The sequence below is a fragment of the Rhopalosiphum padi genome, chromosome 4 (assembly GCF_020882245.1).
Source record: "Rhopalosiphum padi isolate XX-2018 chromosome 4, ASM2088224v1, whole genome shotgun sequence".
In the NCBI taxonomy this organism is placed as follows: Eukaryota; Metazoa; Arthropoda; class Insecta; order Hemiptera; family Aphididae; genus Rhopalosiphum; species Rhopalosiphum padi.
This window is the reverse complement of record NC_083600.1, coordinates 37769448-37786485: the sequence shown is the minus strand read 5'-3', so window position 1 is coordinate 37786485 and position 17038 is coordinate 37769448. Positions and strand designations below refer to the sequence as shown.

The following is a 17038-nucleotide window of genomic DNA, read 5'->3' as shown; positions in this document are numbered from 1 at the left end:
TAAATTTATGTAATCACGAAAACATTTTTCTTACATAATTTTAAATTATTATAACATATTTTTGATACAACAATTTTCTTGATAACATAAATTTTAAAATGTCATATCCCAAAGCAAAATATTTTTTTTAAGGAATTTGATATTTATAATAATTGTGTACGAAATTAAAATGTATTATAATAATAAAAAAATGACAAAAAAACTAAAAACTAATTTATTTTCAAAATTATAGTATCATAATAACTTTAAAACAAGTAAAAAAATATTATTAATAACTAAATATGCATTTTCCGAGAAAATCACCCTTTAGGCGTTATCTACATGAGAATAATATTACAGTTACAGACGAACTATGCTAAGAGTAGGTTAAAGACATAACATATAGACATAATACATAATATATAGCAATGGCGTAACCACGGGGATAATATGCGTGATATATCACCCCTAGACCTTTTTTTTTATATACTTTGTTGACTAGTTAGGAAAACTAAAAATATTATTGTTAAATAAAAAAATAAAAAAATTAATATAATGTATGAATTATGAGGTATAAATATTTGTTTGTTTTACTCCTTATAACTTGTGACAATATTATGAAATACCCATATCACTCCCCACAAAATGGTTCTAGTTACGCCACTGGTAGGTATATGTAGGGTAATATTTTAATAATACAACATAATGAGTAATGATATTACATAATAAATACGCAACAAAATCGCTTACTAGTATTAGATTATCGCAGCTAATAGCCCTACTACCGATACGGTCGAATTATGCAAAATATAATATGACGTCTGCACTAAGGATTTTGAATGTATAGCGAGGATAATAATAGGTTTCTAGGGACGTCAGGAGCGTAAAAAAACGAATATTGCATGCAGTAACAGTTCAAGTAGGTACCAGAATAAGTAGTTCTCAAATTGTATTGTATACGTTTTGAATTCTACGTTTTTCTATATTTGCTATTGTTCATGCGGATTTACGATCGAGTATAATAATATAATGTATCATATTATCGTCGTTCGTATAATATAAAAGCGTAATAGGCATGTGGTGAACTACATATGAAGGACGGGATCGTATTATTATTATTATTATTATTATTTTTTATAGCTTTTACTATGAAACACTATTTTTTGTTTTGTTCTTTAAACAGATACAGACCGTATCGGTTTTAGCCTTTCCTTAGTCCTTAAGCAAATTCGTCGTTTCGTCTTCTGTCTAAAAAAAATTGAAAGAAAAGTCACAATTTTCTAATAGTAATAATTGTTAATGATTTAGAATATGTTTCTGGTCGCGTTTACACCACGAGAATATTAATTTTTATCGTTGAAATGTAGCCGTACACCGTCCCCAATTATAGTACGTAGTTCTTTATAATAATGTATGGACCTGTGACGAGATGGGTTAAAAAATAATCGTAGGAACTAGACGATTACCTAACCTCGACGGTTTGACTTATGTCATCCGGTGGTTTTCGTTTCGAGTCGTCGCGGCCGGGTGCAGGTATTTGGGATTATTTACGCGGCATTATCACTGTATTTACAATATATAAATATATAAAGGAGGGGTGGTACTTACATTCCAAGTATTTGGCGAGGTCGTAGTCTCTGGTCTGTTCGGCTATCTGTTGAGCCGTCCGGTCTTGTCTGTCGACGGCTAATAATGGCGCCCCGGCCGACACCAATAGGTAACAGATCTTTCGTTCGCCGTTTTGAACAGCCACGTGCAGCGCCGTCTGCCCCCTAAACGCGAGTAAAAAAGACAAAAACGCTTTAAACGATTATTTAGATAACTGTATAAGATAACATCTAATAAATGTGTAATTGAGTTTCGTCAATTTATTTCTGAAACTATTGGATTAACTTTGTTCAAACTGCCGCTTTTTTTCTGTATTCGGGATTCCACAGCGGTTTGTGCGATAGCGTATGATAAGACGGGTGATCTAGAACTTTCGATCCCCTTTCCCCCCATGGCGATACACAAGACAGAAATCAACGTTTTTATTTTAAGAAGCCGATAATATATATATATTTAATATAGATTTAGAAAATAATTACAGTTTATTTGTAATTTTGTAAATTTTGTTTCTCTAAAATTTGAGGGGCAGGTGCCCTTAATGCGCTCCATCAATTATGGCCCTAGCATTAGGTATATTGTACAATTTATAACACTATAACAGTACTTATAATATATTACGTAAAAAATACTCACTTTAAACGTAGTCAGTGAAAAGTTTTAAGTTTTTATGTTTTAACTTTGCAGTGTAAACACAAATATTATATTAATATAATTTTCCTAACAAAAACTAGACTATAGTTCTTTTCATGTAAATATGTGCATAATTAATTGTGGGGTGAAAGTCGTTCTTATTAAAAAATCAAGTCTGGGGATAAACCATTCAAATGAAAAAATCCAAGTGTCGGAAATTCACCTTATTCTCGCCCCTACTCGTAGTTAAACTGTGCCATTTTAGGCTCATTTTTAACGATCGTATAAAATACATTACACAGTATAATAGTATAAAGTTAGTACACAAAATGTTTGTAGGTTCGGGTTATCATCAAGCGAAATCGTTCTGTTTTTTGTTGATCCAACGCCTTAAAAGTACTATGTTGTCTGTTCTACACTTGAGTACGGTTCGCTGATTTGGACATCGGTCAGTTTAGGGCAGTCATAACCATTAAATCATGTCTAAAACATGTGTTTTTTTTTTTTACAAAGGTTTTATCTTATGAGAATAATAGCAGTAAAATCTTTCATACGGTTGTTACAAAGGGTTACTATAGCTGTATTTTAAGTACGGGCCATTTATTGTTAGACGTTCATATTTTAATTTAATTGTATTATTTTTTCTTAATATTCTTAAACGGTTATTTCCGATAACATTATACCCGAATAGAACATTAGAACCTATATATTTTAAGTGTTATCACTAAGCGCATATTATGTAAATAATTAATCATAATCTCTAAAAAAAAAAACCTTATTAAATATACCTATGTTATTTTCGTAAAAACGCGGTGACGTGATTATAACGGTCGGATACTTCTCAAAATAATATAACGATATGATATTTTATATTTTCAATACGTTTTATCGTAATAATATGATTTTTCAAAACTACATGAGAGGTCAAATTAAACTGTTATTCAACAACCCGTAACTTTTTTCTATCTCTTTAATATATTATTTTATTTTATCCCAGCTGTTTTAAGAATTCTTATTTTATAATATATAAGCTCCTATATTTATATACTTTATGATTGTATTATATGACGTATTACAATAAATTGCATTAATAGAATAAAAATGAAAGAACATAAATTAATATAACATTATATTATGTTAATACTACTATAATTTCTAATGTTAACATCATGAATCGCCTATTTGTCGTCCTTTTTTGACAATACATAAAATAAACATAACATTTATATTTTCAGTGTCATAATAGGACATTACACCAATAGGTACATACTACATCCTCATTTCAAAGAGGAGAAATTCAGATCCTTCAATATGTATCTTGTGTGATATTCTCTTACAATTTTTTAATATAATAACAATGACTTACCTATACTTTGATAGATAATAATTTGTATTCATATATTTTTTTTTACAATATTGGATATCATTCACAACAGATATTATTATTAATTTTACGTTTAGGTATGTGAATCGAGAGTTGTGTTAAGAATATCGGGCAATCATCATCGCCATACATAGGTACGCCAAGACTGTGACAGTGATCATATTAATCGTTAAGGATCATAAAATATTATTCAACGTTGAGTTAAATATTATAGAAATCACTACTTGGGATTTGCTGATCAAAGAATAATACTTATATGCAATACGCATACCTATACAGCAGTTGATTGGCCCGTAGATTCCATGTCTCCACGGGTCCCAGACCTCAAAGCTAATGAAATACAAGATTGCAGATTTCTGTGTAGCTAATATTATAATTTATAAGTAAACGAACTGATGGTAAATATAATAAAATCATTTAATAACCAATATACAAAAGAATTATGGTTAAATCCTTAATTCGTGCAGTATTTTCCGGTTAATGCTCTATAATAGAGATCAAACCGAATACGTATTATGCGGTGGCTTGTTTTATTATTTTTATTTTACCGTGGTAAAAACCAAATCGTGTAGGCACGAGTACGTGAATGCGATTGAATGAGATAATGTAATATTATATCGAGTAAACGAACGACTGCGGTAGTATAAAGCTGGTTGTTGTGGCGTACACGTGCGCGTGTAGGTACGACGAAACCGCATTAGCGGAGGCGGATTTACTCCAATGGTACCCTCGGGCAATTGAAGTTTGTGCAAGCGTTCACTATGTTCGCACCAACAGAGAGAAGAAAATTTTTGCCGACGGTTAAACAAAACCACTCAGAAAGTGAAACAAAACGGTCTAAGTTTTTCTTCATTAAATAATTTAGAATATTTTATAATACCTCTTAGACGAGTTTTTGATTGTTTAACTTAACGTACTATAATACGGCCTAAATATTAAATATTATTTTATAATTATTACAGGTATGTAATCTACCTATCTTTTAAAGTAAAAAAATGTTTTTAATAAAATAATTTATATTATTATCTATAGGTAGTATAATAGGCAGTGACACTGCAGTGTTGATAATAAGTTACTTCACTATCGTCAATTATAAATAATAGTATAATTGTAATGAAGTTAATTTAACCAATACTCAAATAAAATTACATTACTTTTAAGTTTTAACTTACTTAATAAAAAAAAAAAAAAAAAAAAAATACTTGTCAAAAATAATTTCTATTACATTTTCGTTATTTGATTAAAATGCTGACAACATTTTATTATTTGGAAATTACGTAATGTGCTACAATCTACAAATAGGGTTACTAGCCAAAGTTTTGGGTAGCTAGGTAATATGTATAGCTGATAGTAATATGTGTATCTGATTAACTCACTCTTGATTGTCTTTGATAGACACGATATTGGACGGCGCATTGGCTAGTATGTACCGAACCAGATTCGAATCGCCACGCTGGCTAGCCACGTGTAGAGCTGTCTGCCCGTCCTTGTTGATGGACATCAGAGAGTAACCCATTTCGAATAGATTTCTCAGCTGAAAAACGAAAGTCGACAAAACGTTCAGGAAACGGTATTTTGTAATGTGTATATTGTATCGCGATGTGTGGATATACAATATCATATATGATGTTATCGGTGGAATAAACACAAGAAGCTTGTAAATCGGTTTTAAACAGAAATCATAATATAGGGGGGGAGGGGCAAACGAATTGAATAAAATATAAAAGTACTATAGTTTAGTACGGAAAAAATGAAATAATTTAATGGTTTATATTATATTATTATATCATTTTATTTATTTTCACCGTATACTGTGTACGGAAACGCTGTAGCAGGGTTTCACACAAAAATAACGACATATTATTATGAAACATAGGTGCAACGATTAAATATGTGTTTCTGTACATTACCATGTTTAAGTTCCCTGTTTTAGCCGCTTCGATTATTTTATCGGAAGTTCGCACTTGGCCGTAATGACTGCAAACAAACGACAACACTTATTAAAAATAATGAAATGCTTACAAAAAAGATTCACTGAATACTTGTCATACATATTTTTATCGTTTATTCACACTTGACGTAAAAAATGTATATTGTAAAGTTAAAATAAAACTATACACACACACACACACACACACACACTCACACACTCTTCTTCGTTAATTAAATAGCGAATCTTTTTTGTAATGTTTGTAAGATAGTGTGCTTATTGATTAAGTGCACTTACTGATCTTCATTTGATTGTAGGTCGAATAGACGGTTGTATACTTCACTAAGCGAACATGCAGAATTATATAAAAAAAAAAAAAATAGAATGTAACGTGCATTGTTATAATATATGTTTTGAAGTTAAAAATAATATTTTTTATTCACAAAAGTACTTTTGTTTTTGATGTATGAAATCAGCGTTTATTAAGTTAGGTACAACGGTTTCATACTTTCGTCAAATTTAAAAGTTTTTATCGGTAAGTTAATTTTAATATAATATTTTTTTTTTAATAATTTATGAAAATAAAAACAAATATAATCATAGTATTAATACCTATCGGATTCGCAATGAAATTAGAGTCTATTGATAGATAAGCATATATCATTTATTTTGTGCATTGTTAAAATTGTTGGTGAAAATTATGTATGCGAATTATTACGTTTAGGAACAATTAAAGCCGTGAAGTTAAATGAAAACAAATGTACTGTGTAAGACACAATAATAGTTAATGAATCGAGTAAGTTTCGATGAAAATAATATTACAAGACCTGATGTGTACCTAGCTCTTGTGGAATGATTGGTTCCATTGACCTGGCCTTCGTCTTGTGGACATTTGACCGTAGAATGTGTTTTGATGCTTTCCAATCGACTTATCTCCGACTTTACCCGCATGCTTTAAACACCAACAACAATAGTAACCCTTTAAAAACGATGCTCCACTTACCTGATCTCGGCGGATCATTAAAGCAAAATATTACATCTATTATATACTGACCTCGTTGTTGTGTCTTGAGCTCCTTGGTCGTCGGCCGGTTCTTTGGCTTTCAGCACCACGGTCACATCTTCTTCGGTGGACGCTGCTCTATGTGGATCGTCCAACACGAAAAGCTGGTCGTGTGTGATGTCTATGAGGTAGTGAAGGCTTTCCTGAGCCCGGTCAATCCTGAAGAACCGTTCGGCTGTGCAACCTGTGTGCAGTCAAATGACAAACATATTTTTTATTATTTTAGTCACTTGTCGTTGTTACAAATATAATTATTACTGCTCATTAAAATAACTAGTAATAATCGTGTTATACGTACAGTCTACGAAACACCAATCGGGCGATAATTTTGGCATGGCATTGCCCGCGTGGTCTTTTGATGGACTACCGTTCAACTCTAACTTATCCACTAACTTACGCACAGTTTCTAAATCCGCGACCGGTTCCACTTCGATCTCACCCATATTGATCGCTGAAAACATCAAAACAACAATCTAGTATGAATTACCTACTTAGATTGTAGTTTTATACAGTATGAAAAATAATTGGAAAGTTTGTAATTATTGTAATTCAAATATAATGCAGAATTTTTTTGAAAAACTCAAAAAAAATTAAGTATATTTTTTATTTAGACCACTGTAAAAGCTAGGTTTATATTGAAAAAAAAACTGTTCTATAATATCTACATTATTTTTCGAATTACAGCTATTGACTTTTCAATTAATTTACATATTGTAATATTGTATATGCACGAATTAGGGGTTGGACACTTTTTATATACAAGCATTTAAGATGAATATTTATAGTATTAATAAGAAATAGTAGACACCCAAAATATTATGCGTTATCAGAATAATTAAGGATAACGGAATTTATAAAATACTTGTAATACTACTCAAAAAGTGTTTTAAATTTAAAAAAAATACTTTTTTCAAGTTATAAATAATTTTAAAAAGAGTATAAGTATTATAACTATTGCTTAGGATTAGTTTAAGAATCGAGTTAATTTGAGTATGTTAGACATATACTGAGGACATTCATTTAATATTTGAGTCTCAAACTATAAATACAATCGAAAATCTTTACTCACACGACTGGATGAGCAGCTCTTTGTCACAGTGGTGTTGCTCATAATCTTGAAGCCTCAGTCTTTGTACAGACACTTTGTGTTTGTCTATCGTGGTTTCGCTGAATAAAAAAAGACAAAACCAACAATATTTTTGTAATTACGTGTACGGCATTTGCAGTCAATCATTTCAACCTAATCAGCCGTCTACTTACCGCGTAGGTGTCTGTCTGCCTTTCCGACGTTTCGCCATCATCGTTGCCTGGTTGAAGAATCCTAGTGTGATCACCGACGGTTTTAAACGGCAAGCTTCACCGTCCACTTGCATGGGCACCGGTATACTAGTAGTTATGCGAGCAGTTTTACATTGGCACAACGGTGTCCCAGTCCCTCCAGTTTGCAATCTCGTCTAGACAGTATAAAAACAGACCGGGTTACTTTTGATCACGCAATATTGATAGATATAAGATCATACTGATGCACTATATATAGGATTGTCGAAGTCGAAAAGGTATTGTAATTTACGATTAGACATGATCTATGGCTTACCTATAAATAATGATATGCGACTGAAGAGGGAGATAGTAACTATAGATAGTAATAGTAGTCAGGTTAAACTATGGTTATCAATAATAAACATAAACAAAAAAAATAATATCGATTTTATCACTAGCAATTTTTACTAAGATAATTATAACTATATAATATACGATAATAATAGCTAACCACTAAGACGTTTAGCATTTTTTCAGGGATAAAACTTTTCGTATATTAGGTATGGACTGTGTTCATTCATTTAGTTATTATTAATGATAATAATATACTTAGATTTTGTCTCCCTTACTCAGAATAACCGAAACTGTTAATACATCACAGCAAAACGAATTATGTTCGACGCATTGTCGTTAGTTTTTTGCTCTACACACATCGCTAAGCGTTGAATATTTCAATATTTGTTCAAAATAATGAACCAAACTAAGTTCAGAAAGCGATTTGTTTGTTCATAAACAAGAATATCAATAAAATTTGACTTTATACGATTTCATCTATTTTAGCTATAGTATAACGCATAAAAAGGATCATTCGACAGTTAAGTTTAGTATCTATATTATCACTGAGACTACATATTTTATTTTGTAACGTGTATCGCTAATTTGCTCCATTATTATATTGTGTTCGGTAAATACTGCAGACAAAAATAGGCGTATACGAATGTATACGATTACAACACTTCCTCATAACTAATTAAAAATCAATTTTTCGGTGAGTGGAAGGCGTACTGCTGGCAGGTAAGTAAATAACCGTTTGAGTATAGATGTATTTAAATATTTAATATTATGTTATTTAAATACGGAAACGCTTACTATTTGCATGATCGTTAAACCGATGACTTCGATCAGCCCATCGTCGGTAGAATTGTTACCAGCCGACTTGTTCCACGGTCGCGTGCCACCCCCGTAGCTGGGTATATTTAAAAACAGTATGGCATGCACTTTCAAGTCTTTGATGCGCTGCGTTAGGTCCTTGCCGTCACACTCCAGTGTCACGTGATCCGATAAACCTTTCCACTTCCGGTCCAATAGTTCGATACCGCCCCTGACGCCGTAAAAAAGTTTGTTGTACATTCGTGAACTAAATTTTTCCGGATTGGCCTCTGGAACGAGTAAATAAATGCGTAATTATGCATTTTTTTCTAATATTATTAAATATGTTTTTGAATACTTTATCTAGTAATGTATTCAAAGGCATGTAAGTTAATGAAAACAATTAACTTGAATAGTTAAGTTAATTAAACATGATAAAAAATTATGCTATACGATGATAGTGAACGAACCATTTATTTTACTTTAAAACTGGGGTCTCTAAACTACGACCCACGGAATGGTTCTGGAGCAAGCTAATTAATGTTTTGAAAATAATATATTAGTTTTCTTTGTTTTTATTCATCCATTTCTTACAAAATAATTTAAAACCAATTTGACCACGATGTCAAAAAGTATCTTAGATTTGGACCGTTATCAAAAAAGTTTAGAGACCTCTGTTTTAAAAGCTTTAAGTTAATAATGTTATGGAGAAAAATATCGACTTAAAATGCTTAAAAAAGATATTTGATTTTTTTTATTACCACATGGGTTATGACATATATAGATTATAGGGGTTGTGAACTTTTGATTATTATTTGTTTTAATAATCACCAAATATTTTTGTTAATAATGCATCTTACATATTTTATTTATTGAAGAGATCTGAAGGAGTAGTATATCCTTCTTGCCACATACTAACTATAAAAGTTTCAGATATTATAAATAAATAAAATATTAAAATGAATAACCCAAGTAATATTTATTTGTTTATTTACATTTATTGTACTTAATTATGTACCTATACTAAATGTTTAAACAAAATAATTATAGTTAATTAATTAAATGATTTAAATTTTAGTAATACAATATATATATGTACAAACATGATTTTAATTTAATATATTTTATTAAAATTCTTAAGCAAAAGTTAAGATTTTTGAATTATGTATTTAAAAAAAATGATTGTTTAGTTATTTGATGCCTGCCTTAGGGTCCATGTTTTTCAATTGATACAATGAAATGATAAGATCATTGGTAAGAACGACAGCAAGATAAAAATGATATTAATATCTTCTGTGAAACAGTATAATATTGTACAAGACGTGAGAGTCAAGGGTGGGGAGTATGGTGGTTTCCCCATTTTAAACGGAAATTAACAGATATTTTTGTAAAGAGACGGTGGGCGATTGAAGTGGTGTACTAAACAAGCCATTTCTACAAAGGAGAACGCGATCGAGCCTGTGTCAGATATAAATGTCATCACCATTACCTCTGGCTTCATGGAATTCAAGCGCAATTTGAGCGTCCACTCCCAACGAGAAGTAATTATTCATTACATTTAATGGTAAATTATCTTTCCCAGCGTGATCTGTCCCTTTGACGTGTTCATTGGGTACTACTTCCAAGTTCCAGCGGTCCAACCGGATTGTTTCGCTTTCTTCCAAGTTGGTCAATATTTTCGACACGGGTTCATCCATGTAACCCTGTGAGAAAATTAATTTTAGAATTTAAATATAGGAGAGGAAAATAAATATCAATAAAATATAGTAATATATGCATGTGTTTCAATATATTATTTTGAACGATCTTATTTCCATTTTTTTTTCAATTATTGTACGCGTAATATGTAGTTGAAACCATTGATTATAGAACAGAATGTATATTATATTATTCTATAATCAATGGTTAAAACTATTAACATTTTTATATTGTACTAAAGAAAAACAACTATATTACGTGCTTAGGTACAATTAAACGTATATAAAATACAGTAATATGTATATACTTGTATAGATTATGTGGATTTAAGTTATCGTTTAGAAAATAATATACATAGTGAGTGAATAATATTATTGTGTAGTGAAATATATTATTGTGTACTTTTTTGTGGTTTTCGTGAGGAAATATAGTTAATTTACAATTATATATAGGTATATATAGGTATAGTTTAACGCCCTAACGTGATGTATTCCTTAGTTTTTAGTCGATAGTGTATCTAAAATCAATACACAAATAATTATCCATTTTCGATGCAGTTGATTTCAGATGACTCAACATTCGTATTAAAAAAAAAAAAAAATAATGAAAATTATGTTTTAGATATGCTAGGTAGATTTATCGATTGTTTTGACATAATCGTAAAAAGGGATGCGAAAAATAATTTAAACAAAATTATTTGGATACGCTTATATTAAAAACGCCCACCATTAACTCTGGGTATAAGATACATTCAAAATTTTGGAAAAAATACTTTGTATAGTTACTAATTACTACTAATTTGTTCTATATACATCAAATAGTGCAGACTATTATCGATTAATTTTATGATTTTCTCAATCACTTTTTGATATAAAATTAGACATATTTAAAAACTCTTAAATTAATAATAGTCATTTTTTCTTCATTTGTGCTTAGTATCTAATGTAAAAATTCACAAAAAAAAAAATCATTTGTAGGTATAATATACAATTAACAAATGTCAAAAGACAAAATCACATGCATTTATAAGGTACATCTGAAATATTAGATGATTGTATCCAAGACATTCCAAATTTTTAATACATCAATAATATAATATATAATTTATTATTGAAATATGTTCATATTATACTTACGCCACCCCAGCCGAGAGCTCTGGCCAGGTCGTTGCCCGTTCCTAGCGGCAGCACGCCCACTGGAAACGACACGGCGTTAGCTATTTGGTCCAAGATTGACAGCACCCACCCGACTGTGCCGTCACCGCCGCATGCCAACACTCGGAGATTTGGCACCTTCTTGTACAGTTCCAGGCCCATCCTGGGACCACCCCTACTGAGATCGAACACCTGCCTGGGATTCAGGTGCCACTGGAATTTCTGCAGCAGCTTTACACCCTGGTTGCCGCCAGACTTTGGGTTTATAAATATTATCACAGGCTTGACGTTCACCGTCGGGATCGGTTTGATTACAAACAGCTTGTCTTCTTTGTCCGGCTGTAAAAGACAATATATTATAAATACAATACCATACCATTCATACACAACGATGATAACAGTAGACGAATAAATAGGGCAGTTTGCGTGTAACTAAAACCCCAAAATTTAGCCAAGTACCTCCAAATCGGGCAAAGTGAGTTATAGTAACTAGGACAATATAATCATTTTAAGATCAAATTGGCATTATTTCGATTTTAGAGAGAGGTCTGTGGGCGAAAGGGGGTTGTGGTTTATCGATGTGTATTATGTAACCGGAATAATATGATATTATTATACAGTGAGTTTTCACTTAATGTGATCATTGGTTTATAGAATCAACCATTTATTTCAATCAAAAGCTCAAACTAAATCATTTTAATATGTTTCTAGGTAGTATTTGATTGAACTTTTAATAGAATCACTATATGTACCGGATAATTAAATCTATTATTTGTATGGCTTTAATGACTTCAAATAAATAAAAACAGATCTATAATCATAAAAAAACATGATGATTTTAGGCTAGCAAAATAAATTACGCGATGTTCAAGTGATGCAATCATCTATTGAACACGTAATTTATTTTTTTATGATAATATATATATATATATAATATTAAAATATAGTAATATAGTAACTTTTATTAAATGTATGAATATGCTAATAAAGGATAATAAAAAAAAAACTTGATAATCGTAATATTATGTGTACCTACCTACCAATGTGATCACATTCTATTAAAATTTTTTAATACGCCTGTCGTAGAAAATCTTAAAAGTATATATCAATATTATATCATAATTTAATGGTACTGTTAGTTGATTTCCCGTTGTGTACTTGTGTTGATGTTCAAAAACCGAAACAAGATATTTTGTAAAATTATTTGTTGTAAAAAATTGTAAAACCAAATCACGATAATTAGTATTATTAATCGATGATGAAAAAACCGTTATGACTTAGTCAATATTATATAGACAAGCGTTCTCAAGATTTTGCATTGTGATAATATAGTTGCTATATATAATGTACTGCAGGTTAACGTGTTCCAAGACTATACCATAATGTGGCTTTGGAAATTGAAAACGTCACCTGACCGAAGTTTCAACGAAATCACGAGTCCCGGAGGTTGGTCACATTGAGTGAAATGTGACCCCAGTTACGAACACTAATGGCGACGCTACTAATGAACCGTAGCTTAGCTTTGTACTCGTTTAATGATGCTTCTACACTTCGTGCCCAATGTTTATTTTTCGTTATTTATTTTACGGGAAAAACATAAAACATACTTTTAATTTATATACGTGCTAATTGCACACGTAAATAGAGTTTGAATTGGAAACAATAGTCACAAAAGTTTACTCAAAACGGGAAGTCCTATAAAAAAATCATTGATATTTTTTTATGTATAACGTTTCGGAAGACTGATAGATACTTTTAAAAAGTCATTTAAAAATAAGAATCACTATGTGTCCCCCACTAACCACAGTTCGAACATATATTATATTATCATGTCCATCGACGGCAGCAATAAGTTCACGAATTGATTTTAGCATTGATTATAGAATATTTATTGGTAAGTGTTTTAAATAATAATATTATCTTTCATGTCACAAAATATTTAATTGAATTGAAATATTATGTAATTGTATATCTATATTCATTATTCATCGAAAAAATTTATGATATGCGTATGCGGACAAAAATATCGACAATTAAAAAGAAAAGTCATTTTTGCTCTTGGAAATATTTTAATTTAAAATACCTAATTTTGTATTTTTTGGTTTATCCTTTGACTATGTACATATAACGCATATATTCGTTTAATGTAGTATATTAGATATAGCTAAATTTTAAAAACAATACCATTATGGTACAGATTTTTTAGAATTATAGTAAATTGTAAATTTTTCTTGGAAAATGTGTTAAATTTTATCTATATCCAATGTATATTGAAATAAACCATTGTAATAAATCCAGTCTCGTTTATCTATCATAAAAATAACACTAATGTTATCAAATTACTAGCATTCTGACGTATTAAAAACACAGAAATCGATAAGCTATGGTGTACGTTCTCAGATTTGTTCAAAACTAAATCAGTTTCATTTTTATACTATATTGAATAGACACTATACACTTATAATAATAATTATATTTATTAAAAATCCCGATGGCAAAATTATAAAATATTATTTTATGTAATTTAATACAATCTGCTAGAAATAAGAGCGAAAATGGAATATATAATATAGTTACAATATAGTATTATTTCTATTTAATATTTAATTTATACAGTAAAATTAAATTAACGTAGAGTTTTTTTAAATTATATTTTTGAAGACAAAGTCAACATTTAAAATTATTTTATGTGATTCATACTTATTCTATTTAGAGAACCCTAATAGTTGTAAGGTTGATGAATTCTGATAAACATAACTTGGCGGGAACACATGGTAAGGCATTTTTAAGAATATCAAAAATTCACGGTGTAGTTTAATAGCCAACTATTAAACTTTAGATGTTCAAACATAATATTAAGTTTAGACAATTAAACGAAAGTGAGAAAAAAATTCGTAATTAATTATTAATAATATTTATAAATAACAACAAGTAGCTACGTAGGTACGTAGTAATTACCACATTGGTCATAATATCATAGTATCATAATAATAAAGTGTTGCAGTAACTGCCGAATTCCTATCATACAAATTGAATGCATAAATGCGTAAGAGGATTAGAGAAACTCGGTTCAGCAATAATAGTTAAAATTATCATGATATTGAAACGATTGTCATTTTATGTAATTTATTTACTGATTAATATTTATTTCAGAACGCATATCGTCGTTACTTTATGTATTTTAATAATAATATTGTATAACTTTTATAAGTTTTAATATTTTAATATTTGTGGCAATGATTGTACGTGTTCATGTGACCTACTGGAAAATTCCCCATGAATTTACTAGAGCGCCTATTCTAAATAGGATTTATAAAGATGTTGAAATATTAAGAATAACACGAGATTTTTGAATTTAAACGAGAAATAATTTAAAATATAGTCTTTATTTATTATATTTTGTTCTTATTATACCTAGCAGTTTATTTAAAAGTTCCAAAATCCAGAATGTGAACAAATTTATTTTAAAGGAATAAAAATGGTGTGAACTTTCTTGATGAATCATCCCATATATATCTATCACTTTCGCTTAACGCTATAGTATAGATATGATTTACTCAAAAGACCGTCTAAGTATGTCATACGATTAAACGTGAACAGTGAGAATATTGAATTTCACTGTCGTCATGAAATACGCGGCACTTACAGTTCGTAAACGGCGACGACGACGACGCCGACTAAAACGATTATTATAGACCGTTTCATCAGCGAATTTCGATGTGCAATGTTTAAATTCTTATGTGCGCGAACGTTTTGCGCATCGCAAGTCTTAAGTTTTCGAGAAATCCTTTCAATACCATCCCTCCTCTGAATCAACTACATACCATCCACCATATGCCGAGTTTCGAAACATTATAATTTTGAGCACATGGCGTCATCACTGTAACACCTGAAACGGTGTTTATACACTGCCATTACGACTACATATAATCCCCCGTAAATTATATTTTATTTTCATGGCCTCCGAACCAAAATTTTCGTTCGGAAGCGGTTAAATTAAAATATAATATTGTTCAGGTGATCGACCGTTTACTGTTTTATATAATATAATATCGTTAATCGCAAATCAATTGTTTCTGGGAAAATGGGGAAATTATACATATTATTTTATATTTATATCGAACGATAACGCATCATTTATGTGTAATATACCTACATAATAACATTAAATAACTCACAAATTACACAAATTAATTTCAAAAATTAAATAATATAAATAGAGATGATGAAAATGTGTGTGTAACCAGTTATAATTGTCATTTATACATTTATTTTTTCTTATCATTATTTATTTCCATGTTCCCGGTAAAAATTGCAAAATTCTTATACGGTCAGATTTCTCGATATTTTTTTTTAATGCAATATGGTCAGCAGTGAAAAATCCGTGATTTACAAAGAGAATCGTCTACGTGCATATTTTAAAACGATTATACTAATAATAAACATTTTAAAATTGCGAGAAATTAATAATTATTACAATTTCTATTGATTGATAAGAAAATTACACACACATTATTCAAAACTTAAAATATTGAGTGTATTTGAGTGCTATTTATGACACAAATAGATTTACTTCAGTTGTAACATTAAAATTACCTTCTTAAATTATATTCTATGTCATTTCTACCCAATTAAAAATTTAATTTGTGCTGTCGATAATATTGTGGTATATTATGTTATCTAACAGACTAGGAATATACTTTTGCAGTACTTGTGTAGTTGTGTTAACACTGCGGCTACGCTGTTATAATCGTGCTATTTTCAGCATGGTATACTTTACAGTACCTACTACCTATGTATAAATAATGTCCAAATTACAGTAAATGTTAGTCTATTGTAATTTTGTTAGTTTTTAAAATTTTGTGATGTGCACACTTTGATAAAATATCAAATTGACGAATCCAACTATTTACATTCAGAAATCAAAGTTATTAACTTATTTATTTCATTTTTTGATTTTGGAAATATATTTTAAGATATTAACAAATGATATTTATTCTTGTGGCGCAAAAACATATAATAAAAAATAACAATGGTTATTAAAAAGTGTATTCAACTAAAATGTCTATACACGGTGTTTGAGGTTGACAATTGTCATGTTAAACCTAAAATACAATATTAATTAATATTTTTATCCAACTCGAAAATTTATATTTATTTTATTGCTATAAAAATAAAGCAAT

The 17038-nt window shown here is 29.9% G+C and overlaps 1 protein-coding gene across 5 annotated transcripts in view; it reads right to left on the bottom strand.

Moving 5' to 3' along the window:
- LOC132930863 (eye-specific diacylglycerol kinase-like) overlaps nt 1-17038 on the bottom strand; it is a 148250-nt gene that overhangs the window by 7794 nt on the left and 123418 nt on the right. Inside the window, exons 8-20 of one of the 5 annotated variants that reach the window (XM_060996949.1) lie at nt 11838-12194; nt 10493-10706; nt 9004-9293; nt 7855-8048; nt 7664-7761; nt 6893-7045; nt 6586-6778; nt 6370-6483; nt 5829-5873; nt 5512-5578; nt 4978-5135; nt 1588-1751; nt 1171-1227 (exon numbers count right to left, since the gene is read on the bottom strand). In XM_060996949.1, the coding sequence (XP_060852932.1) occupies nt 1199-1227; nt 1588-1751; nt 4978-5135; nt 5512-5578; nt 5829-5873; nt 6370-6483; nt 6586-6778; nt 6893-7045; nt 7664-7761; nt 7855-8048; nt 9004-9293; nt 10493-10706; nt 11838-12194 (2076 nt within the window). In that variant the 3' untranslated portion in view covers nt 1171-1198. The remainder of the gene's footprint in view (nt 1-1170; nt 1228-1587; nt 1752-4977; nt 5136-5511; nt 5579-5828; nt 5874-6369; nt 6484-6585; nt 6779-6892; nt 7046-7663; nt 7762-7854; nt 8049-9003; nt 9294-10492; nt 10707-11837; nt 12195-17038) is intronic. The other 4 variants (XM_060996948.1, XM_060996950.1, XM_060996951.1 and 1 more) reach the window with 4 other exon arrangements.